Source organism: Urocitellus parryii, chromosome 1, assembly GCF_045843805.1.
Source record: "Urocitellus parryii isolate mUroPar1 chromosome 1, mUroPar1.hap1, whole genome shotgun sequence".
Taxonomy (NCBI): Eukaryota; Metazoa; Chordata; class Mammalia; order Rodentia; family Sciuridae; genus Urocitellus; species Urocitellus parryii.
This window is the reverse complement of record NC_135531.1, coordinates 89,914,112-89,940,025: the sequence shown is the minus strand read 5'-3', so window position 1 is coordinate 89,940,025 and position 25,914 is coordinate 89,914,112. Positions and strand designations below refer to the sequence as shown.

General features: G+C 37.7%; 1 protein-coding gene across 1 annotated transcript in view; it reads right to left on the bottom strand.

Moving 5' to 3' along the window:
• Positions 1-7,441: 7,441 nt before the first annotated feature.
• Positions 7,442-25,914, bottom strand: part of Man2a1 (mannosidase alpha class 2A member 1) — a 163,187-nt gene continuing 144,714 nt past the window's right edge. The window contains exons 20-22 of the mRNA XM_026391315.2: positions 21,517-21,711; positions 11,623-11,733; positions 7,442-10,112 (exon numbers count right to left, since the gene is read on the bottom strand). Coding sequence (XP_026247100.2) covers positions 9,960-10,112; positions 11,623-11,733; positions 21,517-21,711 — 459 coding nt within the window. The 3' untranslated portion in view covers positions 7,442-9,959. The remainder of the gene's footprint in view (positions 10,113-11,622; positions 11,734-21,516; positions 21,712-25,914) is intronic.

Sequence of the window (25,914 nt, the reverse complement as noted above, 5' to 3'; positions counted from 1 at the left end):
GTCTTTCAACCTCCTCAGAGAAAGCTTCAAGTACATTTTTTTTTCAGCCTTAGGTTGTTTCAGGGAAAGGAAACACTGGCATTTACAAAAATAAAGCAAAATATAATAAGTTTTTTGCATTAAAGAGATCATTCTATTCTCATCTCCAAACACCCAAAGGTGCCACAACCAAAACACAGAGAAGTAGGACTTCAAAAGGTTATTTGGAAATAACTTAAGTGTTGCCATGGAGAATCAGTTAAAATACATTTTATTTCATCTGCTAAAGGAACTTTTTGCAAAGCAGAAGAAGTGTTTAGGAAAACTTCTAATTTGGAATCTTGGCAGCATGGCTTTAATTAGTAGAAAAGAAAAAGATTTCTTAGGAGGTGTGGTGACTCGTCCAAGGTCCCATAGCAACTTTTGGCAGAATTAAGACGAGAATCCAGATTGCCAGACGCCAATCTAGTGCTCTTTCCATTACTATTGCCACATTTCTCATTCTCTTTTATAATTAAAATACTCCTGGAAGTGACAGCTGCAGCGCTTCCACCTGAAGTTGGAGATTAGTGTTAAAAGCCCTGATTTCTACAAATCAGATACGAGGTTAGCAAACTTTTTTCGGTAAAAGGCCATTAGGAAATATTTTTAGCTTTGCAAGCCATATAGTCTGTGTTAAAACTACTTCACTCTGCTATAGGGTAGCCATAGAAAATATGTAAAGAAATGGTTTTGCTGTGTTCTAAGATAAAACTTTATCAAAACAAGCAGTGGACTAACTTTGACCTGCTATAAACGATAGTGTATAGATTTAACCAAGGTGGGTATTCAGTTTCATCAACCTTTATTTTCACGTTCTGTAAAATGAGTATAACAATATTCTATGCTTTACAGGGATATGAGAATTAAATGATAGAAAGCATGTCATGTGTTCACAGTGCCTGACACATGACACAAAAAATTTTGCCTGTTTATTATTATTATTGTTACTACCATTATTTTACTTCTGACCATTCCTTCTGGAAAAGGAGGAGAAACAAGGAAATCAACATTTAGTGACCTTTCTTTTCCCCTGACCCTAGGCAGACACATTCAACCATGGTCATGAGCTCTCTGCTGCTGTTCAAGCTTCATCAGAAAGCTGACTATCACAATCTACACAGAGGGCAACTCGGACTCTGCTCCCATACCCAAGACAGAGTTTGCCTTCCCCTTGGATCCCAGGCAAATTCTAAATTCCTACAGCATCATGGCTCCTTGACACCAGGTAGTTTTCTTTTTAAATATTGAATAGCTCTCATTTTCATTGTTTATTTCTAGAGATTATAATGCAGCCAGGTGCAGCATTTCAAAGACCAGACATTTTTACCAGTGCCACCTTGCCTGTAGCCTTTCCTTGTAATTTGAAATTTTGTATTACAAAGAGCTTCACTTTCCCTGAACCTGTCAAAGCTACAGAGTGGGGGGCCTGTGTCTCTGGGTTACAGCTCTGTGGAAACCTCACACATTTCCATCATGTAAATGGGATGGGATTCAGGAGAAGGTGGCCCCGTCTTTCACCTCTTGTAGTTTTACTGAATTATGAAACCTCATCATTATTACACTTCAATGACACAGGTCCAAGAGATTGCATTATGACAAGGTTTTGCTAAACTTTAAAATAATATAGAACCCTTTTAAAGCTAAAAGTGTTTTAATAATGTGTCTCATTAATTCTTTAACCTCTTATCTGTATGACAAATATTCCTGAGTTTATGGCTGACAAATTAAACCCCAGAGACAGCTCTGAAATAGATTGACTGTGGACTAATGAAAGAAGCTACTTTAATGCCCTGTAAAATTGTTCTGTCCAATCTTAGATTCTACTCTTTATTTCACTTATAAGGTTTCATCGTATTACTGTAGAGCTCTGTAGTCAACAGTTTCATCTGTAAGAAATTTACATTTCACAATTGCCTGAATGAAATATAATATGGTTATAAAGGAAAAAAAATCACAAATTCAGATATACATGTCCTTTCCTTCACAATTATTAAATGATTGTGTGTAGTTCTATCACGATTTCCTAAAAACTATACACATGTCATTTCTTGCCAGGAGGGAAGGCAAGGGTGTGGGAAGGTGTGAGCTGAGCCTGGAAGGGAAAGAAGAGCAGCTGGACACTAGCCACACAAAACCAAGAAATCTCGCGTGTGGTAGAAGTTTGTGAAGGGCGATTGTTGGAAATTAGACTGAAAACGTTTTATCTAAACCTGGCACTCTAGAGAAAAGGAGGGTCTCCCTCTGTATTCCCAGACCAACTGTCATTTGTGTCATTCACAGGACCCTCTTGCCCTCTTATCTTAAGTCATCTGAACTCCACCAGGAGGACTTCTCTCCCTTCCTAGAGAAAGGGGTAGGATTAAGATCCTGCTCTCCTGAGCCCAGGAAAGGTAACTTGTCCCAGTGACAAACTGAGTTGATGTTTATTGATTGAACGTGTGACACAAAATCTGAAACTGCTTTCAGTTTCTATTAATGGTGCCCCATTAATTTTAGATGAGGATGAATTTGTGGATTTTATTTAATGGATTTTTTTCCGTCATATATACTTAATTAGAACAAATAAATTTTAAAAAAATAGATTTTTAGCTTAAAAATAATCATATTAACTGCACTTGAAAAATCCATTTAAGTGACAAAAAATAATAATAGTGATCAAATTATTTTTCTTGTAAAGTCACTTCCACACAGCCAGTCTGAAATGATTCCATCCTACACGAAGCAAGGAAATCCGCCCCACAAAGAGCAAGTGCTGTGAGTCTCCTGCTGCCTGGGGGAGTTTCAGACCAAAACAAAGACCAAGTCTAACTTCAAACCATGCTATACAGCTAGCTAACCAATGAGGACTCCCTTTGATTTAGTGAAAAGAGTTTCCAGCGTCCAGACCCAAGAGACACATTGCTCAACATTGTCATGTAGATCTGGAACTCGAAAATGAGCTCCAAGGCTGTGAATTAAAAAAAAAAAAAAAAATTGGAAAGCAATGTAGAGAAAATTGGAAGCCAAGAACACTAGACTACGAGTAAAGCCCTCAGAATTTCTCCTTTTAAGTAGCACTATTCCGATTTTCCTCCTTTATAGATTTGGAAATTCATGTAAGGTTCTTTCATGAAATAAATTTGTTCTGAAAATTTTCAAAATATTAAAAAGTTGCCATACTTCAAAGAAGCTAGCCATCACTGACTCCCATCTCCACCCCTGCCTCTTCCTTGGACATTCAGAAGATTCATCTTGCTTGACAGGAGCTAGCCTTGGCTCCATATTTGAATTAAAATACTATCTGCCAAAGGAATTGTGCAATCTTCAGGCATTTTGCTAGTACTCACATCTTTGGTCACTCTTGCTTTCAAAATCCTGTCTTCCCTCCTCATATTCAGGAAAAAAAAAACCTCTTTGTAATGTAATGAATTAAGCAGTTTTAATAAAAACTTGAAGAAAAATGTGCAAGGTAGTAGGGATAAAATGAAAGGGCATGTTTGGAGGGACTGACTTCACAACCAGGCATTAGTCACTGAGCACACCAGTCAGCAGAACCTACGTAAGAGCATCGTTTGGGGCAGTGGTGACACTCAACGGCATCCGTTTAAATGTCTCTAGATCTTTGTGACATAGTAGTAAACTCAAAATGGTAAAAAGTAAAATAGTTTATCATTTCTATAACAAGAAGGTTGGCATGGGTTCATCTGGCAGCTCAACTCCATCAGAAACCTCTTCTCAGGTTTTACTGAGAGTTCATTCAATCGACTTTTGTGTTCAGGCTGGTCCTCGTAGAGGCACAAATGGCTGCAGCAGTTCCAGCATTAATATTGACCCAGCATTGGCTTAGAATATTGACACATGTGGGTAACTTGCTCTCCCCTCTTAAGGAGAGAGGAATGAGGCCTCTCCCAGTAACCCCCAACTAATTTCCCATAATGGCCTATTGGCCAGAATAGTATATTAATTTTTAAACCAATCACCTAGGCAGGAAAAGGAAATTATTATGACCAATTTAAACCAACTATGACTCACTCACTCCTGAGGCTCATGGCTACCTAGTACCTAAATAAAATCAGGGTTTTATTAGGAAGGTAGATGGTGGAGGGCCTGTTGTTGTTTGGTAGGTACAGTACCTACCGTATCTTCCATTAGGTCACATATCCTTTGGGAGGATTAGCTTGAAACAGGTCTATGTTCACTTCTGAAGGTTTTGAGCAGGGAAATAATGAACAAATAAATATAATTAGGATGCAAAAATTTTGCAGCCTTTTATTCTGAAATCATAGTTTTTACTTCTCAATATTTACATTATTAAACGTATTATCCTTTATTGAATCAATATCTACTGAACCCTGCTGTTCCACGTGTAAGGATAGGAGCTGAGCAAGATGGCCAGGCTTCTTGTCTTCCAAGGAGCATACATTCTACTGGGGAAATCTGACATACAAAATATCTGGTTTGGCTCTATTAATAAGGGAAAAAAACAGAGTAGGGTGTGGGGGAGGGACTTTGGGAAGGCAGCAGAAGTGGAGGTATGCAAATTGGCTGGCCAAGGAGATTCTTGAGATGATACTTGAGCCATAACCAGAAGGAAAAGAGGGAACCTGCCATGGGGAAATGAAAGTGGAGACTCCAAAGCCGAGAAAGCAAGTACAAAGCTCCTAAGAGGAGTAATGTTGGCATGTTCCAGCCATAAAAACCTGGACTACAGTAAGAGGGGGCTGAAGACAAGGCTGGCCTGGGTCAGGAAAGGATGTCTTAAACACACACACACACACACACACATACACACACACACACACACACACCACACTAAAATTCAGGCAGGGAAAGGACAGGGACCAGGGCAAGAAAGGCTTTTCAGCCATGACACAAGTTTATATGTCATTTCAAATGAAATGGGAAACAGATTTTCAACAGGAAGAAGCCTCCTAAATTTCAGTTTTTAGAAGCTCACTTAGGCTTGTGTGTCATAAAAGAGGCAGGACAGGAAGCAGGCAGCTGTTCCAAGGCAAAGGCAGCAGTTTAGGTATAATATGGTCCTCAGAGTTGGGTGAGGACAGATTTCACAGGATGCTTCCGGCAGTGGAGATTACAGGGTTTGGGACTTAATTGTCAAGGGTTTAGAAAAATTCAACAGCAAGACAGATTCTCTATTTGGAAAGTCTGCTAGGCCAGTGCTTCAGTGAGCACATGGACTCTCTGGGGAGCTTGTTAGATTGTAGATTGATTCAGTCTGTCTGGGCTAGGGTCTGAGAGTCTGCAGTTCTAACAAGTTTCCAGGTAATGCCAAAGCTTCTGGTCTGGCCACCACACTTGGAATAACAGGATGCTAGCAAAATATGACCTCAATTTGCATTTTCAGTTGTATTTTTTACTGTCTGTACATAACACACGCTCCAGACTGGTGTTCCAGTATGGCAATCTTGTGGTACTACTTGAATTGAACTAAAATGAGATAGTCAACTCCTCATTTGCACTAACTATGTTTCATGTTCAAGAGCCACTTGTACCTAGTAGCTAAAACACCAGACAGTGCATATATAGAGAACTTTTTATCAAATAAGTTTTATTGTTCAGTGCTGCTTCAGAGGAAACTATTTCTAGTTTCCTAGGTTGTGCTAGACATGTTACCATGTTTTCCTCATCCTCATCTTTAATGGGGAACATTCCACTATCTTTCCTGAAACTCAAATGAGGTGTGTCCTCTACTTCCTTTAAATCTGCCAGCCACATTTGGTTTCCTTCTGTGATGTATATCAACTGCACTATCTTATCATCCACAGAATATTGGTACCTAAATCCCATTTCTCTAGCTGTAGAACATCGTTTTACTTGGATTGGGGGTAGGGCATTACTTCTCACCCATTTGTCCATGTGATTCAGTTCAACCTAACTCTACAGGTTAGCATAATCATGAGCACATGAGCCAGCTGAGCGCCCAGGTCACAGAACATTAGATTAAATTATTAAATGCTTTCCGCACTAGGATCTCTAAGATGGCTGGATGTAAGTCTGGATCTTCTGGTAGCCATCCTGTCATCAAATGGACAGACCTCGCCAGAGGATGAGCACAACTTGGGAAAGCAAAACCAAGAAATAAAGACAGATCCTGGATAACATCACACACTTGGCTAGATAGCTGAATTTTGGGAACACTAGTTACTAGATACTGGGGACAAGTTCCTTTTCTTTTTTGGTATCAGGGATTGCTTAGGGGTGCTAAGCCACTGAGCCACATTCGCAGCTTCCCAGGCTTTTTATTTTAAAACAGAGTCTCACTGAGTTACTTAGGGCCTTGCTAAGTTGCTGAGGCTGGCCTTCAACTTGTGATCCTCCTGCCTCAGCCTCTGCAGTTGCTGGGATTACAGGCATGCAACAAATTCCTGTTTTTTCTTTAGTTGTACCAATGAACTCTTGTCCACTACAATGTCTTTAAGACATCTGCATTCTACTTTGACATATAGTACTACCAACATGATACTTGGTAACATACTCCCCTTTGATCCAACCATTTACAATCACAATTGCCCTTGGTTGCTTTCATATCACAGGTCTGTATGATGCATTGTGAATGAACATAAGCCCATCTAAACTAAAACAATGTTCACCGATTTTAATATTATAATTATATTGATACTGAAATTTTTGGAGCTAAACTTAGTTTTCATTGTTTCCCAATAAAATCTAGTTTTATTAATTTCTCTAGATTTCCTGTATATGCATATTTAAATTGATTAATCTCTACTGCCCAAGTCACCCAAGATAAGTCCAAACTTCCTAGGTAGCATGTATCATTTACCTGGTTAATCCACAGGATTATTTGCTATTTACCCTCGCCTACCTCCTAGCTTTGAAGGAACCCCCTTATATAGCTGTGCTCTAGCCTGGGCCAGTGGGCTGGGGCTGGGGCTGGGGGTGCCTCCCAGATCTCACTCCTCCTGCCTGCTCTACACTCTGAATCAACCCACATGGACCATTTTAGCTTTATCTTTGGCTCACAGACTCATCATCTTTGTCTTGCTCACACTGCATGTAGAATCTGACAACAATCTCTCCACCTCCTAAGTGGCTCAAGAGTGGTCTATGGGCATAGCCGCTGGGATAGTTCCTAGACTCCAACTCAAAGATGCCCCCAAACCTGACACAAAACTCATCACCACCCATCTGTTCTCTATAACTGCCTTTTCTAACCAGAACTGGGCTGATGAAGGGGTAATTATTTCACGAAAGAACAAAGAATGGGCTTTCACTACCTTATCCCCTAATCCTGTCACATTTTAACATTTGATGAAACATTTTAATATATCGGTTTACAAACTAGGATTAAGAACCACTCTAGAGGACCATGCACATGATAAGATTATCTTTTATTAGAGATCTTATATTACATATTCCCAAAAAGATATAAAATCTTTCAAGAGAAAATATCAAAACCTGTTGATTCCAAGGTGAACAAAATAATCAAAATGAAAGTAAACATTTTCTTCTGGACAGAGGAATGTGGAAACATATCAGCACAAGTACAACAAAGACATGGGAAGAGAATTATGATGTTTTACAGCATTTTGTTTTAATCAGTATTTGTAGAAAAGAAAGATGCTGAGTTCTCCATCAGTGCAGTTATAACCCCAAATTAAACTTTCAAAGAAAGGGGAGGGTGGGGAGAAAGCAGTGAATACTTGGTCAACTGAACAACTGTGATAATGAATGTTAAAAAACCCAATCAAGCAAATATTCCACCAAGAACACAACTGAAGGGTATGGTTTGAAGTGTGTGCTGGAGACACTAAAATTATTCAGTCAGTTCTTGACCACAACCCAAAGCAAAAACATCCTCTCATTTCCCTGATGATGTATTCTAAAAAGAACTTTAAAAAGCAGAAACTTGCTGGTTAGAGAGAATTTCTGCTTCACCTGTGAAGAGCTGGTGGCAACGCACACTGAATAAAACCCCGACTAACATGGGACAAATCCCTCTCAAACACCCAAAAGTGGCAATGCCACTGTTATTGCATCAGATTTTTTATTTCATCTGATCAGAAATTCCAGAGTGATAAAGCACACCCACTTAACCACAGAACACAGTGAACTCCCATAGGAAGATATACATTAAAGATGCAATAAAAATACTGATCTCTCCTGGGATGTGCTTCTGGCAATCCTGACGTCTGTAGATGTCCACAAAACGAAGTGGTTTTTGTTGTTGTTTTCCAGTTGTTTATTCCTCCCCCAAACTAGGAAGAAAACTTATAGTACATGTTTATTGCATGAAATTACCCTCTTGTAACATCTTAGTCAATATGGTATTGTAGGAGTTTATGAATGAACACAACAGGTATCTTAGAAGCTGCATCTTGAGTGAAAATCCAGAGAGTAATTTGTAAACTACATGGTGAAATAGAAATAGTTCTAATAAGATAAAGGTTTTTGGAATGACGAGAGGTAAATGGAAGTTTAAAGTCAGATAATACTAAGTTTATTACGTTAACACAAAGAGAGTTTTCAAAACTACATATTCAAGAATCTTTTCTGTGCTGAAAATGAATATTTGAAATGTTGCTAATGTGCCAGTTTATTTTTACATTAAGGAAACAATGCTCCTCAATGAATTTTATTAAAAGTACTGTAATGGCACATGGGCTTAGAACTATACGCTGAGGTTAGCACACACAAGTTTGGAATTGGCTGAACAAACACAGTCTTTAGTAAGATTCATTATGATGAGCTACATATAAGTGGATTTCAAAACAGGGTCTATTTTAAAGCATTCTCTTTTTCAGTATGGTTAACTACTGTGAATGGAAACAGTATTTGGATTTTGCATGTTGCAAAACCCTTGCTTCAAGTTGCAGTTTCCTTGGCAGCAGCATATTTTAATTAACAATATTTTTCTTCCTTGTTTTGTTTTCTGACATCTCAGTACATTCAAATAGTCAAAATGTTTAGAGTAACACCACCACAAATTTAATGAAACAGATCAGAATGTGGCCAGCATTGTCAGGCAAAAATTACACAATTTATGTGTCATAGAAAGGCCCCCCTCCAGCCTCCCAATACCTCCCCCCTTTCCCAGACAGGAATATGGACACCAAAAAATTTAACAAGACTTATAAAAAAATAAGGCACATTTATTTTGATATGGTAATTTAAAAATAGAAAACCCCATTCTCAGAACACCTGTATTCAAATGAGCTGTGTAAAAAGACACCTTGTGGTACCTAAAATAGGTTCATGGTACCTATGGAATTGCTTTTTCTATTTTAGTGACAATGGAATAAATTGCACCTATCCCACATTGTCAAGTAATGAAAATATGCCTCTTTTTCTACTGTTGAATGATTCCAAATCAGGTATTTAGGGAAATACAAAGGGTAGGAAAGGAAGAAGAGATTCATTAGAAAAAGGTGTGACTATCAACTATGTTTATCATAAGGGTTGAGGGATTGCACTTTTCCACATATTTCAACACACAACATTTTTCTAGCTTGTATGAATGATTGCAACCATTTTGGCCTTTAGCTATTATCCACAAACTTTTTATTCCATTTTGGTAAAATGGGCATTTTTATAAAATTAATGAAGAATCAGCAATGCAAATACTTTGAAGAATCTCTTCACAACCCCCAACACAAACATAATTAGTCAGCATTTAACCTGAGATACAATCTGTTGAGAGGTTTTCTTTAAACATTTCTTCATTTGTTGCATCAATTCACACTGATAGTGGCAGCTCATGGGAGGAACAATTAAAAAAAAGAAAGAAAAAGAAAAACCTGGTTGACAGCATGGCTTTTTCCCCCCTTTGCAGATCTGATTTAAAAAAGAAAAAAAAAAATCACAGAATTCATGTTCTCACAGTAGCCAGAAACTAAAATAATGTGCTTCCCTTATTGCACGTCAAACCAAAAAAGTTATAAAAGCCAATGCTTTCCACTCCAAATGTGAAAGTTGGATGTTCACCTCAACCGGATTCGGAATGTGCTGATTTCCATGGGACTCAAGTAGATCACACTTATATTTTGGGCAACTGGAGGTGTATGCATCAAGGATAATGATGAAGGAACGAAATCTTCAATAGTAAACATGTCAAAAAGTTTATATACTGATATCTAAAAAGTAGAGGGACAAAAAATTAGCATATTTAGATCAACTCTTAAGATTAGTAGAATATCTATATATTCAAGTAAAAACAACCTATGGAAGGGAGTAAAACAGTATGTTGAAAAAAAAAAAAACAGAGGGAGGGATTAAGTATACGTATACATGTATAAACATGCTTAAACCTATAGACCATTCCTGGAGGGAAATAGGAAGCTGTTATAATAGTCAGGGGCAATCTGCTCTGCATTCCTTTCTGTAGTTCTTGACAATTTTATCCTGCACAGGAGTTACTTTTTCAATAAGAGAAAGGACACCTATGAACCAAGTTTTAAAAATCCTTAGACTCTTTCTGTAAATACTTACACTTTACAATGATGGTTCACAACCATTTTTTTCTGTTTCAACAGAACTGGAAAGGATGGAAAGGTCATTTGGAAAGTGCATTCTTCATACCTGCTAGGCTATTCTAACATCTCTCTGGATCATATAACCCCCTCAGGGACTCAATGTCTCAACGCTAGAATGCTTACAACCAAATATACTCAAGTTGATTGCAAATATAATGAAAAAAAAATGCCAATGCTTTTTGGCACCAATTCCATGGAAGGTTTGGTAAAAATAATATAAAAGTAAGTCTATCCAAGCAGATATAGGACTTCTACCAGATTTCCTATTCTTTTCAGATCTTACACATGTGCTAGTGTGTAGAGTTGGAAATGAGCTGCCTGGGTCTGGTCTGTGGTATATTTATGGGGTTTAGGAGGAAAGCTGGTCAGCTGAGTTGCCTCATGGGGCAGACCTGCCTACGTGCTGGAACCAGCTCCATTTGCCTTCTCTTAGTCACAGCTCAGAGACAGAGAGGCAGGAGACTGGAGGCTCATTTCCTTCCTGATGAAACTGCCAGCAAGATCAATGAATAGAAATAAAAAGTAGGTAGGTGCCCTTCAGTGCTCAGGCTGAAGATCTTTTGGCCTGCAGAGTGCTGACTCATATGCAAATCTGGATTAATCAGAAGACTTAGATGTACATTTACTTCCCAAAAGGAATCAACTGATTGGAAGACTGTACAGCTGCCACTGGGGTTGTGGTCAATTAATTCAATGTTCATGCTGATGCATCTTATTGCTATGCCGGTCAGCTTCAGTCATAAAACTTGCCTTGGCCTGTGTAGGACATGGGCTTAGCACAACTGAACTGGATGGTATGTGAGCATGTGCAGTCTAGGGGAGGAAATTAAAAGGGGGAGAAGATATTATGTCGTCATCTAGAAATGGAAGCCGGAAGAAATGACATGAGCCTAGCCTTCAAATGTGCACAGGTTCCAGTCATGTTTGACAAAAATCAAATACTTTTTTAAGCTTTAAGCTAACTTGCAGGCTGAGGAAAAGAAGTCAGTGGGGAGGCAATGAAAGATTATCTTATTGTCAGGGCTATTTTCAGAAAGTGAGGATTTTTGTCAAGGCAAATTAGCTAGACCAGCAAAAAAAAAAAAAAAAAAAAAAAAGCCTTTCAATTTACCTTTCCCTGAGTCGTAGAACAAAGCAGCCCCATGCCACTGGTAGAGAACTGGCAACCAAAGCCTTTCCTGTGGAGGATTAAGGCTGCATCACTGGAATACCCCTTGCCTTCCTGCAAATGAGCACAACACCAACACACCACAGAAATATTAAAGCAAGTATTTACAGCACTGTACATCATTATATTGATGTCAGCATCCTCAAACTACATTTAGAAACTTAATTAGACATATTCATTTCTTCTCAGGCTCCACAATGACTGGGCCCATCCATCTGCTACACTCACCCCCAAACTCACTGAGCCAGGTGACAATATGCTGTAAGGTTACTGGTTAAGTAACTTCATGCCTTAGTTCCCCCACAGTCCTTGAGGACTCAGGCTTCCTTTGTACACAAATTATGCACTGTTTTATCAACAATTCTTCAAGTAAGGCTTGCTTGCTTGCTTGCTTGCTTCCTTCCTTCCTTCCTTCCCTCCCTCCCTCCCTCCCTCCCTCCCTCTCTCTCTCTCTCTCTTTCTTTCTTTCTTTCTTTTTTTTGTACCAGGGATTGAACCCAGGGGCACTTCACCCTGAGCCACATCCCCAGTCCTTTTTATTTTGAGACAGGGCCTTGCTAAATTGCTTAGATCCTCAGTATATTGCTGAAGCTGGCTTTGAACTTCTGATATTTCTGCCTCAGCCTCCTAAGTCACTGGCACTGAAGGTTGTGCTGTACCCAGCTTCTCTCTCTCTCTCTCTCTCTTTCTCTCTCTCTCTCTCTCTCTCTCACACACACACACACATTTTATATACAGTTCTGTTGAACAAAATGTACATGAATGTAGTCCTTATCTAGTCATTGAATGATTTATATCCATCTTAAAACTGAAACATGAATTTCCTTATGAAATACTAATTTTTGCTAATTGTATTAACATTCTTAATCTTTAATGTATTGGTTCATTATTTTTATACAAGAGACATTTAAATTGAATTAGTTATGCTTATTACTTGCAAGGACAGCCAACATTTATTAGCTTGATGTATTATTTAAATTCACATAACACAAACCATTCTTTCTGGGCAGACAAACAGAAAAATACTAAGGATAAACCAGTCAGTTACAGGTATAAGCTCAAACTTTCTTGCAGCCAAATTTCTTGAGTTCATTTAAATAATGATGTCATGAATGGTTCAGGTTCTTTAATATTTTAAATTACAATTATCTTAATAAATGTTATATTTTCCCAAGTGGCAAGATGTTTATAATAAACAAACTGAATGAAAAATTCATGGAAATTTTGAGAAATGTACACTTATTCAAAGTAGACTCATATGCTGCATGGCACTGACATAGTGAGGAAAATGATCTCTTTCTCTCTTCTCAGGCCATGGATGTGAACATGTCCAAGCTCTTGATCATCCTCTCTAGGGGACAAGAATAGTTAATGTGCTATAGAGACATCTTTTCTGAATAGCTGCCAGCATTTCCACCACAGACTTGATTTTAATGTGCCTGAACAGTTTAAAGCTGTCCTCACCTCAGATTCTTGGCTGGAATAACCTATGTTATGATGTTTCACACCATTATTTAAAGTGGTATTACTAAGATTTTCTTTGAAGCGCGAGAAAAGAGAGTCATTTAAGGAGTTGTGAGTCACCATAGAACCACATGATACACACAACAAGTTTAAATCATATGAAATTTCACCTCCCCATACATATCGAATAAAAATACTTCATTTATATACATAAGATTTCCAGAAGAATGACAAAGGGAACTGGATCATGTGCCAATGGTGTAGCTGGGAGTTTTTACAAGTATCAGTTTCTTTGTCTGTAAAATGGAGCTAAAGCTTGTCTCTTCAAGCTTGAGGGAACTGCTTGAATTAATCTAATGAAAATACTATGTGCAGTGGCCTCACAAAGCCTGGTAGGACAGAATGTGTGTGGAGAAGCTGTAGAGATGAGCAAGAGCCTGGGCTGGGAGTCAGAAACCTGCAATATGACTCCTGCTCTGCAATTTAGTAGCTGCTGAGTTTAGCAACACCAGGCTTTCCTTTTCTGTAATAGGGAGATGAAATAAAATAAAATAGCATAAAAAAGACTTGTTCCAGTGTCTGGCACATAGGACGTCCTTTGACTATTAGTATTTTTTATCAATGTAATCCATCAAATAAATATTGATGATAATTTTCTAAAACTTACAAATTAACCATACTCTCATTTAAACTCCCCCCTCCTTTTTTTGATATTGGGAATTGAACCCAGGGGCACTTTATCATTGAGCCACATCCCTAGCCATGCTTACTTTTTCTTTTGAGACAGGTTCTTACTTAGGGCCTTGCTGAATTGCTGAGACTGGCTTTAAACTTGTGATCCTCCTGCCTCAGCCTCCCAAACTGTTGGGATTACAGGCATGCACCCCTGCTCCTAGCTCATTTAAATTCTTATTCATGAATTTCCTTTATTGACATTATAACTCTATAGCTAGAAAAACAGAGAACCCTCAAATTATATGTCTACAGTTGTGTATCAAAATCATTACAAGTCCTTGTGTGGATTCACAGGTTAGATGGCCTTTTAATTAGACTCCTTTGGAAGCACTGTTAACCTAAAGCATTTGACCATTTTAACTCATTGCACCATCCTTAAAATCCACTTGATAGCAGAAATTGTTAAAATATCTGAAACACATTTGCTCTTAGAATGAAAAATTCCTAACTCTGTTACCAAAGGGGTCAAAAAAATGGAAAGGAAAATACAATATCTTTGAAATTCTATTTCTGAATTTCATAAGAGATTTAAAAAAACAATACAAAAGTAGAGATGAAGCCATAAAACTTACTTTTCATTGAGATAAAAAAGTTCTACTTTCTCTAAAAACTAAAATTAAATCATTTTGTAAGGACTAACTGAAATAGTAATCATCTTGTCCAAGTTTTTAAAAAATCAAATATTCATGAAAGTATCAGTTTTCAAGCAAAAAATACCTGAGGCAAACCAGAAGTTTTTCAGTTTCAAAGTCTGTCTAGACATTTTATTTCCAAGAAAACTGTTTTTCAAAGTAGTGAAACTGTGAATTTAACTTGAATATGGATGCAGGAAAACAGATATCCCCCAGCAATCACACTGTATGCTTTAGGAGAGTAAATAGATATCGAAAGAACTCTTCTTATATACACTAAAACACTGTAATATCTGGACCCCAGAAAAGAGGAAGGTGTAGGGAAGAAAATTTGTGATCTTTGAAAATGCACATAGTACAGTTGGGTACCTGTCTTTGTAAAACAGGTTAGGTCACAATTGAGACTGAATCACTGAAGGCAGGCTGTGGTGTTCAAAAATTACAGAGAAAATCCATCCCCAAACTCCTTTCTGGGGATCAAACCAACACCCAGCTCACAGGGCCTGCAAGGCTCTTCTTGTAATGTGGTAGAAGATAGCGGACAATGACTGGGTTTGTAGAATGAAGCCATCAGATAAAGCTGGGCTTAGAGAAAGTGGGATCAGAGCAAGATTTGGTTTTACCATGAACCAAGCCATGTGACTCTGGTTCATGGTGAAATGTCTCAACCCCCAAAAGTACTGGGCATGGAACCCAAGGCCTCCATGCCAAGCAGGTACTTTACCATTAGCTACATTCCCAGTTCTTTTTGATTTTTTTACTTTGAGGCAGGGTCTCACACTAAGTTGCTCAGACTGGCCTTGAACTTGCAATCTTCCTGCCTCAGCCTCCCAAGGAACTGAGATTATATGGTATACCTGGCTTGTTGCCATGCAAGAGGCAGCATAAGGCTATAAACAGGAACCTGGAGTCAGTTTTTTGAGGGTGCCTTGCCCTGCTGTGTGACCTGGAATGTTATTTGCCATCTCTGGGTCAGTTAGTTTGCTCTTCTATAAGATGGGATAAAAATATCACCTACCTTCTTTGTAGTATGGGAACTTTAAGGAAGGTTCATGTAAAGAACCTAGCATGATGCCTGGTATATAGATAATTTAAAAAAAACCTGAGGAATCATTAATTAAATATATCAGGAATAAGTTAAAGTGACGTCAAGATTTACTTTGGCAATAAATGTCAAGTTTCTCCATTTTTTTTTTAAAAGGTGCCAACATGTATTTTTTGGGGGGGCGGAGGGTTCAGGAGATTGAACTCAGGGACATTTGACCACTGAGCCACATCTACAGCCCTATTTTGTATTTTATTAGAGACAGGGTCTCACTGAGTTGCTTAGGGCCTCACTAAATTTCTGAGGCTGGCTTCCGCTTCCCAAGCCACTGGTATTAATAGTGTGCGCCACTGCACCCAGCAAGCACCAACATTTTTACTTCATTGTTAATCATGACTGCTCATGCCCGAATGATCACAGCTGGAAACTTAAACTTGTCCAGCACTCACAGGGTTCACCATGCGTACACTTGTTCAAAACACCTCAGACATTTCCTTTAAGCCTGACAACATTTCTGAGCTGGGTACTATTATCATCCCTGAGCTACTAATAAGGAAACTGAACTCAGAGTTAAGTGACTTGCTCTAAGTCACAGGTTAGCAAGAAGATGAGTCATGTTCAAAATTCAGGTGGTCTGACACCAAAGTCTGTGCTTTAACAGCTTTCTTTTCCTGCTTTGCTCTAGTTCTGGATTGGTGCCCATAGCTACCTAGTCAGGAAGGGAAAGATAGGGATTCTGTTTGATGTAATGTTATAAAACACATAAACTAAAGGAGATAACCCTTCTAGTTTAAGACTGGAAAGAGGGAATATATTTGGTCAATGGTCCCAGTAGAGCTAAAAACATGACTTAGCAAAACATAAATCAATTAAGAAAGCAAGGTTTGGAAATTATAATTTCTTACATATCTGCCACCTACCCACCTATCCACTCAACTCATTTCAAACAGGATTAAAGGCCATTCTGAAAATTATAAATGCTCATGAAGTCTCTCCTAAGGAAGGAAAGATAAAAATGAATATTCCTCTACTGAAGCAGATAAGAACTTAAGATGTGAAAATTGTGCTATTTATCTTTCACTCCAAAAGAAACTTGATTTGCCTATCAATTACCCAATGGTCACAAATCAGTTAACTTTTGTAAACTGTAATAAACATTAGAAATAGTGTAAACCCACTGTTTTTTGGTGATGAGAATAGTCTTAACTCTGACCAGATATTCTAAGAGTAATGTGATCCATACCTTTTCACAAGATTTTCAAGGTGCACATAGATCAAGAAATAGCTAAACCCCAGGGGGAAATTTTCCCCAACACACTCAGATTCTTTGAAAATGCCTAACAACTCATCTGTAGTGCATTTTGGCAGCTAGACAGGTTAGAAAACTGCAAACTTTGTTGTAAATTCTGAGACAGGAAATAACCAGTAGAAATTCATTTTTCAGGGTACTCATTAAAATGTCTAATGATAGCTATTTTGTTTTGATCAACAAGATAAAATGACAGAAAGAAAAGGAAGGTGAGTGGTTGTTCTTAGATATGTACAACAAAGGAAAATTTCCCCCCACAATTTTCACCTTTCCAGAAGCTAGGGAGATCAATAGAGCACCAATCAATTCTTATAAAGAAACACAAAACAAAGTAAAAACCTTAAAATGCCTTTTATGAGAAAAGACAGGTGGTATAAACAAGTGTAAAGAGAAAATATTTGAAAAGCAATGGTGATGTTGAAATGACTGGTCCATGCCAACCATCAGTTAACTATAAATCAAAATCAATCTCAGAGAAAATAAAGAGTTAAAAGTATTATGTAGATATAAATTAAACAAAAACATCTGAACATAAAAGCAATCTGAAAAACCAACAACAAACAAAAACCTGAACTAAATTTCACTTTTGAAAACATCAAGGTAGAATGGCACCATGAAACCTAGCTGAATTCTTAATCAGGTTCCTCTCTGTCCTTCTGTTCCAGCCTGACCCTGCATGCAGTTCCATCCTTCAGAACCATGACTCATGTCTCTGTTCTCCCATGGGATTTTCCCAGCATCATCTCTGCCAGGTTTCCCTTTCTCCTCAAATAAACTGCCCTTTCCCGGTGACATGGCTTGCCTATTTAAGGTACTTGAGTGGTGCTCCTGTTCCCAGTTTTCAAACCTTCATAGAAGCTTCTTTGTAATATCTGAAGCTCTTGATAGTGGAGGGAAAGGAAGTGATCAAGAGAAGGATGACAAGCAGAAGGAGGAGGAGGCCAGCAGGGAAACTCCCAGACAGTGGCTGGAATGAACTAAGCCACCACAGCACACTGTGTGCGGGCAGAGCTTCAGAGAGGTCTCTTCCCTTTGTTCATCTGAGTAAAAAAATATCATAAATTTTCTAAAAATGGATATAAAGTACAAATCCCAAAGATACCTATATAAAAACAAATTCATCTACTAATATAGATAATTTTGCAACAACCAGACCTTTAGAAATAAATTTGATTTCTTCAACAAGTCACACATTGCCCTTTGAGACTACATACAGCACTCGAATTCAGAAGTCCTGCTGGATGATTTTACTTTAATAATTTAATCTCTAGCCCTTATTCCCCAATTTAGGAAATGAAGATAACTTAGCAATTTCTAGAATTTTTTTTAAAGGAGAGTTTTTTAAAAACTTACTAATTATTAGGCTAGCAATTTCTAGAATTTTTTTAAAGGAGAGATTTTTTTAAAACTTACTAATTATTAGGCTCTCTTCTTCAGACTACAGAATTAGGATCTCAGAGTTAGGATGTGAAAGGCTCCATTTAAAAAAATCTCCCTGGTGAGATGTGCACCTAGTGAGTCTGAGGCTGGTGCAGAACCACCTCAGTGGGTTATCGCACCTCCAGCCTGCACCCGACCTTTCTCGCTGTTCTTTAAACCATAAAACCTTTATCCCTGGGGAGGAGCAAGGAAGACCAAGTAAGGTTTAGACACTTTAGGTTTAGAACCTTCAGACAGTAGCCTGGGGATGGGCAATCGGTGTCCTGATTGAGCTGCTGATGGAGGTCAGGCAGGAAGAGACCTCCCACTGCTTGTATCATGCCAAGGCAGTCCCCAGACACACTGGTCACGAAAATGTTGCAGTGGTTAGAAGAAGACCAACATAGACATGGGCCAATGAGACCTCTGGTCTTGTTTGGAACCCAGTCTATGTCAAAATTACTTCAGGGGGAAGTAATCACCAAATGAATACCTAATATTATACCCTGAAAATTGCCAGCATATAAAAAACAGGAACACAATTTGGGTCTAGCATCTAGATCTATGATAGAGTCATTTTTGCCTTTCTTTTAGTATAATCACAGGATTACAGTGGATATCTTTTAAATAACAGCTTTCTTTAAACCAATACTCACAATAGCTTCATTCAATGATTATTTTTCTTTTATCAAAGGTTACAAGACAGAGAAACTCTTCAAAGCAGTGGTCCTGAATGGCCCAATGATCCTCTAGGATTACCAATGGGTTTTTAAGTAACTGTTTCAAATATGTGCTGAGTCAAAGGCTAATCTAGGAATTGGCACTGATCAATATGATAATATGCAACATCGCTGAATATTTAGTTCTGATTATGTGCCAGCATGGTAGTGATTGATGGGCATTGACATTTCAGTCTTTATTCTGCCTGGTGAAATCTGTTATTAAACTGCTCTCTGTTTGCTCTGCTAAAACCTCAATTTGCACCCAAATTGGCATATACTTGCATTCAACTTGGCTCTGAGAAGATAACAACATTTATTTACAGTGTTTGTTTTCAAAGGGCTCTTGCAGCATCATTTAACCTGTTTCTCACAATAGGCGTAACACAGACATTTCTGATATGGCCCTGTTTTATAAAGGTTAAGGTCAACAGCCACTCTTCGGTCCATGGATGGTTCACTTGTCCACCTGTGCAAAGATGAGAAGAGTAATGCGAAGCAAGGTGGCAGCAGTGTCTATAGAGGACAGGAATGCTCGAGGGTGTCAACCAATTTGGTAGGCAATGGGATTTTCAATCTGGAAGGTGATTAGACTATGAAGTTAGCCAATAGCAGGAAAAATGTAAACAAGTTACCATTAAAAAGAAATGACCAGGAAAACAAATGCTAGTTTGGATTACTGAGGGTAAAATAATACCCAACTTTCACTGATTCTAGTCAGCTCAAGCTGTGCCCAGAAAAAAAATTACATTTGAAACAATTACAGGGGAGGAGTCCTCTACAAGTGACGCTAAGGGCCAGTGGTGCTATTATCCCCAAAAGCTCTTGGGAGATTCTGTTCATGTCTTCTACCATGGGTGCCTGGAGGTGGTAATCTGAGGCCCAGAGTCTCTGGTGCTCTCTACTTTGTTTGTTTATTCCAGATTGGCTCATAAATTAATAACATGTTACATCAGGGAGTTATCTATCCTTCAGTTTTCTTTCCATGAGCCATCCTAGTCTCCATGGGCCAAAAAGTAGGCCTACAAGAGACCATAGGAAAATCCTAGAGAGAACATCACATTAATTCATTCATTCAACAATTACTGAGCTCTATTACTGTGTATAGGCTCTATTATGGGCCGAAGGATATAGAGATGGATAAAAAAAAAAAAAAACCCTCTCACAGAACCTACATTCTGACCACAATTGCACCTCAGGGCTTTCACACTTGCTCTGAACTCTGCCTGGAGCACTCCAGCCCAGAAATCTGCATAAGTCTCTTATTTCGTGATCTCTTTCATATTTCTGTTGCATTATTACCTTCTCTGTGGGTTGCTTACTAACTATCCCAATCTGGTTTCACCTTTTTTGAATCTCAGTTCCCTCCTCCTTCTCTCTGTGTAACACTTGAAATCATTTAACATATTATATGCTTCTCTTAGTTTTTTCTTCTCCCACTAAGAGCTAAGCTCAGAAGACAAGGTCTTTTGTCTCTTATATCACAACTGCATCCCTAATGCCTATGGTAGTAACTAGCAGGTAATAAGCATAATATACACCTTCCAAGTTTACTTACATGGCAAAAAAAAAAAAAAGAGGCATTTCAACATAGATATATAGAGGGTCACTCTAGCATTCACTGAACACATTATTACAAAACACACATGTTTTCTTGCATAGAAAAACATACTTCCTTATTTTGGACACAAAGTTTGGAAATCCCTAAATGCCCCAAGTATAGCCATTTGTTCTTACTTTATTTAAGTTTCCTTTAGTTCACCCTTCTTAAACTTCTCTCTCCTCTTAGATTGAGCATCATCTTCTTTTAATATTGAAGCCATTTCCCATAGAATCTTCTACCACTTACTATATCCAGCAAATTGCATGTCTATTCACAATATAAAAACAGCTCTAACACAAGAGGGATGTCAAATGTCTAATCCTTATTCTTTCTGAATGTAATAGTTTTGATGTTAAAAATGGACATATATGTAAGTCATATATGTAACTCAAAGTCTAACAATTAAATTTCATACCTAATGAAACCTTCCCATGTTCTTTCTCTAATATTTATCCTAAATAGTTGGTTTGCTAATACAAAGGTTGGAGTTGCAATGCTTTTCAAGGAAAAAAAATTTGAAAAAACAAAGCCTGTGTTACAAAAATAATTAAGCATTATATTTTCTATTTTTCTAAGTCCTGAAAAACACTGGCTAACAAGGATAAAGGGTAGGAAAAATCCTGGAGTTGACCTGCCTGGTTCTCCCACCGAATTATGTGACTAGCTTCCTCATTGGTAGACAGAAGTTGATATCTGTGATTTGCTTGGCATACAGATCTTTTCTGAGTCAAATAAATTAGTATTGGGATATGCTCTAAACTACAGATCAATCATTGAATGAAAGGGATAATGATTTTGGCTAAAGGAAAAACACTTGCTATTGTTTCTCAAACCACAGTGAAGTTAACAGTACTTTTCCCTCCACCTTAAACAAAAGAAGTAACTTTTTATAGTATATTTTGGGGATATACCTTTGCCTGTATTGTCCGCAGATTAACCAGATGAATGTCACAAGGCAAAGATGACACTAAGGGACTGAATTCACTCAGCAGTTCGGAGGAGAGCTTTACTTTTGCTGTCATTAGAAAGACTGGATGGTTCAGAAAAGAAGAAGTTATGTGGCTGAGGAGGGAAGGAAAACTGACTGGACTCTTCTTTTCTTCTTCCTATCAAGATAAAACAAAAATGCTTAATAATTAAATTTGCAGTTCCCATTATACTAATTAACAAAGTTTAAATTTTAAAAATATGTTAATATTTTGATTTTATTATATTTTATAAATATTATTAGAGCATACACACAATGGATTATAAAGTTCATTGCAAGCAACATAACAAATAGTGTCCATTTAACTCATGTTTAAAAAGTTTCCTCCATTCATTTAATATTAAAAATAACAAAAACTTTTTCCATGAACATTTTTGGATAAGGTTCAACTTTTTATGAAAAGTCCCAGCCTACCACAAAATTCTGAAAGTATAAGAATTGTGATGTTCCTATACTTTGCACATCCCTTCTCTCTCAGGAGTCACCCATTCTAGTTCATGGTTTCATTTATACATTTAAAAGACCAGAAGGCTTGTATGAATCTAAAGCTATGTTGTGGTGAATCGTACCAAATTATAGGAGCTAACTGTTACTCAATGACAGGATTTAAAAAAATACAGAGCTTTCAACTCTGGATTTTAAATACAGGTAACAAAAGCAACATATCTAGATCATCTGTTTCTTTAAATTTGGTAAACCATTCATAGTTGTTTCACTGTATTTTATCTGAAAAATATGAATTGTTATATATGTTACTAAATGATTATTCCACATGATAAAAAATACATTAGTCTTTGCTATGATATATGCTTATTAGGCAAGATTTCTGTATGTTCAAACATCAAATAAATCCACCAGGGTTAGAGGTATGATAGATGACATACAAAATTAATTAAATCAATGCTTAGTAGAACCTTAACTGACAATGCCTAAGGAGTAAAAACAGATGTAGGAAGAATTGAGAAGAGAAAATAATTTATGTAGAAAGGCCCTTTGATCATCAACTACATTTGAACTGAATTTAATTTTTTAAAAATGACTACTTTCACTGATACCTTCTGACTTTGCATCCTTTTTGTAATATAGGACTCAAAAGGCTTGGGCACTTATCTGTGTGAAAAGACAGAATTTATAAAGATATGGAGCTTAAAATTCAGAATGTCAGATTAGCATTGGACAGAAGGGTGCTAGCAGAAAGTGAGTAGCATTGTGCCAGGAGCTGAACGGTAGATGTCATTACAATTCAGACCATGGAAAGAGAAAAAAACTTAAAGGGACATTGCAAAATTAAGATACTGACAAAAAAATTAGGTCTGAAAATTATGTGAAAATGTATCCATTCCACATTCTTTCTTAAAGAAAGATTAAGTAAAGCATATAAAATAATATTCTCCAACAATACTGCCATTTAATGCAGCTTGTAGAATAACATGAATAGAAAAGGAACATTTCAACAAGACACTTAAATGTGCTGCCAGATCAAAAGGCTTCATAATCTAGGTCAGGATTGCTGACAAAATCACCTTCTGAGTAATAAAGGATAAAAGATTCAAAAAGAAAGGAAAACACCCTCCTTATCAGATTCGAGAGGCCTTAAGTTCATTCCAGGTCATTCAGAAAAACCTCTCTGGCTTTTTTCTCTATTCCTGGAGGAATTGTTGGACACTTCATTGAGTAGACGAGATACTTCTTGGCAGAGTGTTTATACCTTAGAAGCAATCATAAGCATATATACTAATCCTCCAAACCATATCTCCTGACTCTTGGTATTTCCGTGAATTAACCACATGACAGAATAACTTGGGGAGCCTTTACAAAACATAGATTCTTGGGTCCTAACCAAAATCTATGGAATCAGAATCTCTAGGGGTGAGGGCTTGGGAATACAAAGCTTAAAAGCCTCAGCAAAGTTCATGGAGCCAGCCACACACTGCTCTTTGAATCTGTACTGGAGCTGCCAGCCCAGACGATCTCCCTATCTACTAGAGGAAATAGAACTCTTTTGGAATAAAAATTATTAGCCTTGCCCTTTAGTAGTTTTGGGTTAAAGGAACAAGGTTCAGACTCAAAGACATTTTGACAAAAGTTATTATAAAAGGAAACAAGGCTATGAATGCATATACTTTGGGAATTAAAGAACTATGCAGTTGATCACCCTTAAAAAGATAAGAAATGTTTAAAAGTTGTTGTAGTTTCATATCAGAAACTACAATGAACAAATGAGACAGCTGGAGTCTGGCTGGGCCAGTGGGGCAAAGTCTCACCCAGGGGAGTGTTCCACCATCCACATGCTTTCTTATATTCATAGCAATAATGAGCTCAATAAGATATATAAGTGTCCAACTACCAATATCTGATTAACTTCCTAGAAAGTTCTCCCTAAAAGCTCAAGTGTTATCAAATGTAGCAATTTACAGAGTTGAAATAATTAGATTATGAGAGCTATAACCTAATCACTGGATTAATCCACAAAGTGGATTAATGGGTGGTAACTAGGCAGATGGGGAGTATGGCTGAAGGAAGTAGTCCTTAGGGGCATGACTTGGGGACTATATATTTTCTCCCGGGATCCTCCTGGTCTCTCTGATTCCTGGCTGCCACTGAGGTGAGCAACATTGCTCCACCACACCCTTCCACATGATTTCTGCCTCATCTGGAGTCCACAGCAATGGAGTCAACCATCGACTGAACTGCTGAAAACATGAGCCCAAATAAATTTTCCTCCTCTGAGTTGTTCTTGTCAGGTATTTTGGTTACAGTGACAAAAACCTGACTAAAACAAAAGGTAACCTCCTAACGCTTAGAATAAACCCAGAAAACATGTTTGCTATAGAAAATATACATGTTTGTTTTAAGCTATAAACGGATCTCCAGATTTGTAGTGACTGGTATTGCTACTATAACATTATTTGGTTTTGTTTGGAAGGTGTTGGTCCATGTAAATCTGGCATTCTCTCTGCAGCTTGCATTAAAATCTTTCACTACATTTTGATCCAAACCACTCAAAGTCTATTCCTCACTGGGTTGCAACCTTATTTCAGAAGTCAGAACTTCTTACCAGGCTTTTGGCAGCTTTTATCAAGCTCACATAACAAACTAAACAGACTTGTTAAATTATGGAAGATTTTTTTTTTAGTCATCTGTTTACTGTTTGCCCTAGTACATGGTGAGAGCTTATTAAATGTCTGTTAAGGTAAATCTATTAATTTAACATAAATGCATGTAGTAGAAATACATGAGAATAGTATGGAAGGGAAAGGTGGGCAAAAAGAAGATAAAGAGGGAGAGAGAAAATAAATGAACATATATTGACTATAATATTTAAAGACAAACACTGCCATCATGTTCCTGAGCCCTATAACCATTTGAGTTTCTAATATGATTTCTCCCAATTTTCTCTCCTTACATGTGTAGAACTGGCATCTAGAGGTGAAAGGATATAATTATAACACCTGAACACTTCTAGAGCTCCTAAATCCTCAACACCTCCCTTACTATACCAACCATCGGCAGGAAAGGGGTAGGGAGTAAAAATTAAAGAAATAAATCCTAAAGTGGACAATGTCAGAGACCCTTCCCACTTCCAATTTCTGTTGACTCTTGTTGATTATTAGCATGGATGATGGTCAGCCTTGTGCAGCCAGTCCTCCACTGGGCATATGCACATCTCAGTGATTATCACTCCAAGTCTTTGTTCTCACTGCCTCTTTGCAGAACATTCTGAGAACAAGACTCATTTGTGTTTAATCAGCCCAGGATTACACCCAGGATTACTTCCTTGAAGCTCTGGCAGGCTCAAGGCCTCCCATTAAAACCCCTACCTATATGGGTGTGATAAGGACTGGAGAGGCTGAGGCACGCGGGTTGCAAGATAGAGGCCAGCTTGAGCAACTTAGTGAGACCCTGTGTTAAATAAATACATAGGACTGGGGATGTAGCTCAATGGTAGAGTGCTGCTGGGTTCAATCCCAGCACCAAAATAACAACAACACCATCATCATCAACCACCACCACCAAAATCCCTACCTTTCTAGGGAGTATGTTCCCCATTTGTTTTCCACCATCAATATTTTAGATATTAATTGTGAGAGTTGAAATTAAAAATACTTTTTAGAAAATTGAAGTTACATGATATATAAAATTTCTTAATGGTCTTTTTAATCAATTTTCTAGTAACTAAAATGTATTTTCTCCTCTCTAGTTCATTTTTTTACTTAAAATAAGCCATTGATTTAAGCCCCAGAATACATAGATGATTTAAAGAAAAATTTAACCAACATAGGATTATACAAATGTTGGAGCAAATTTAAATCAATTACTA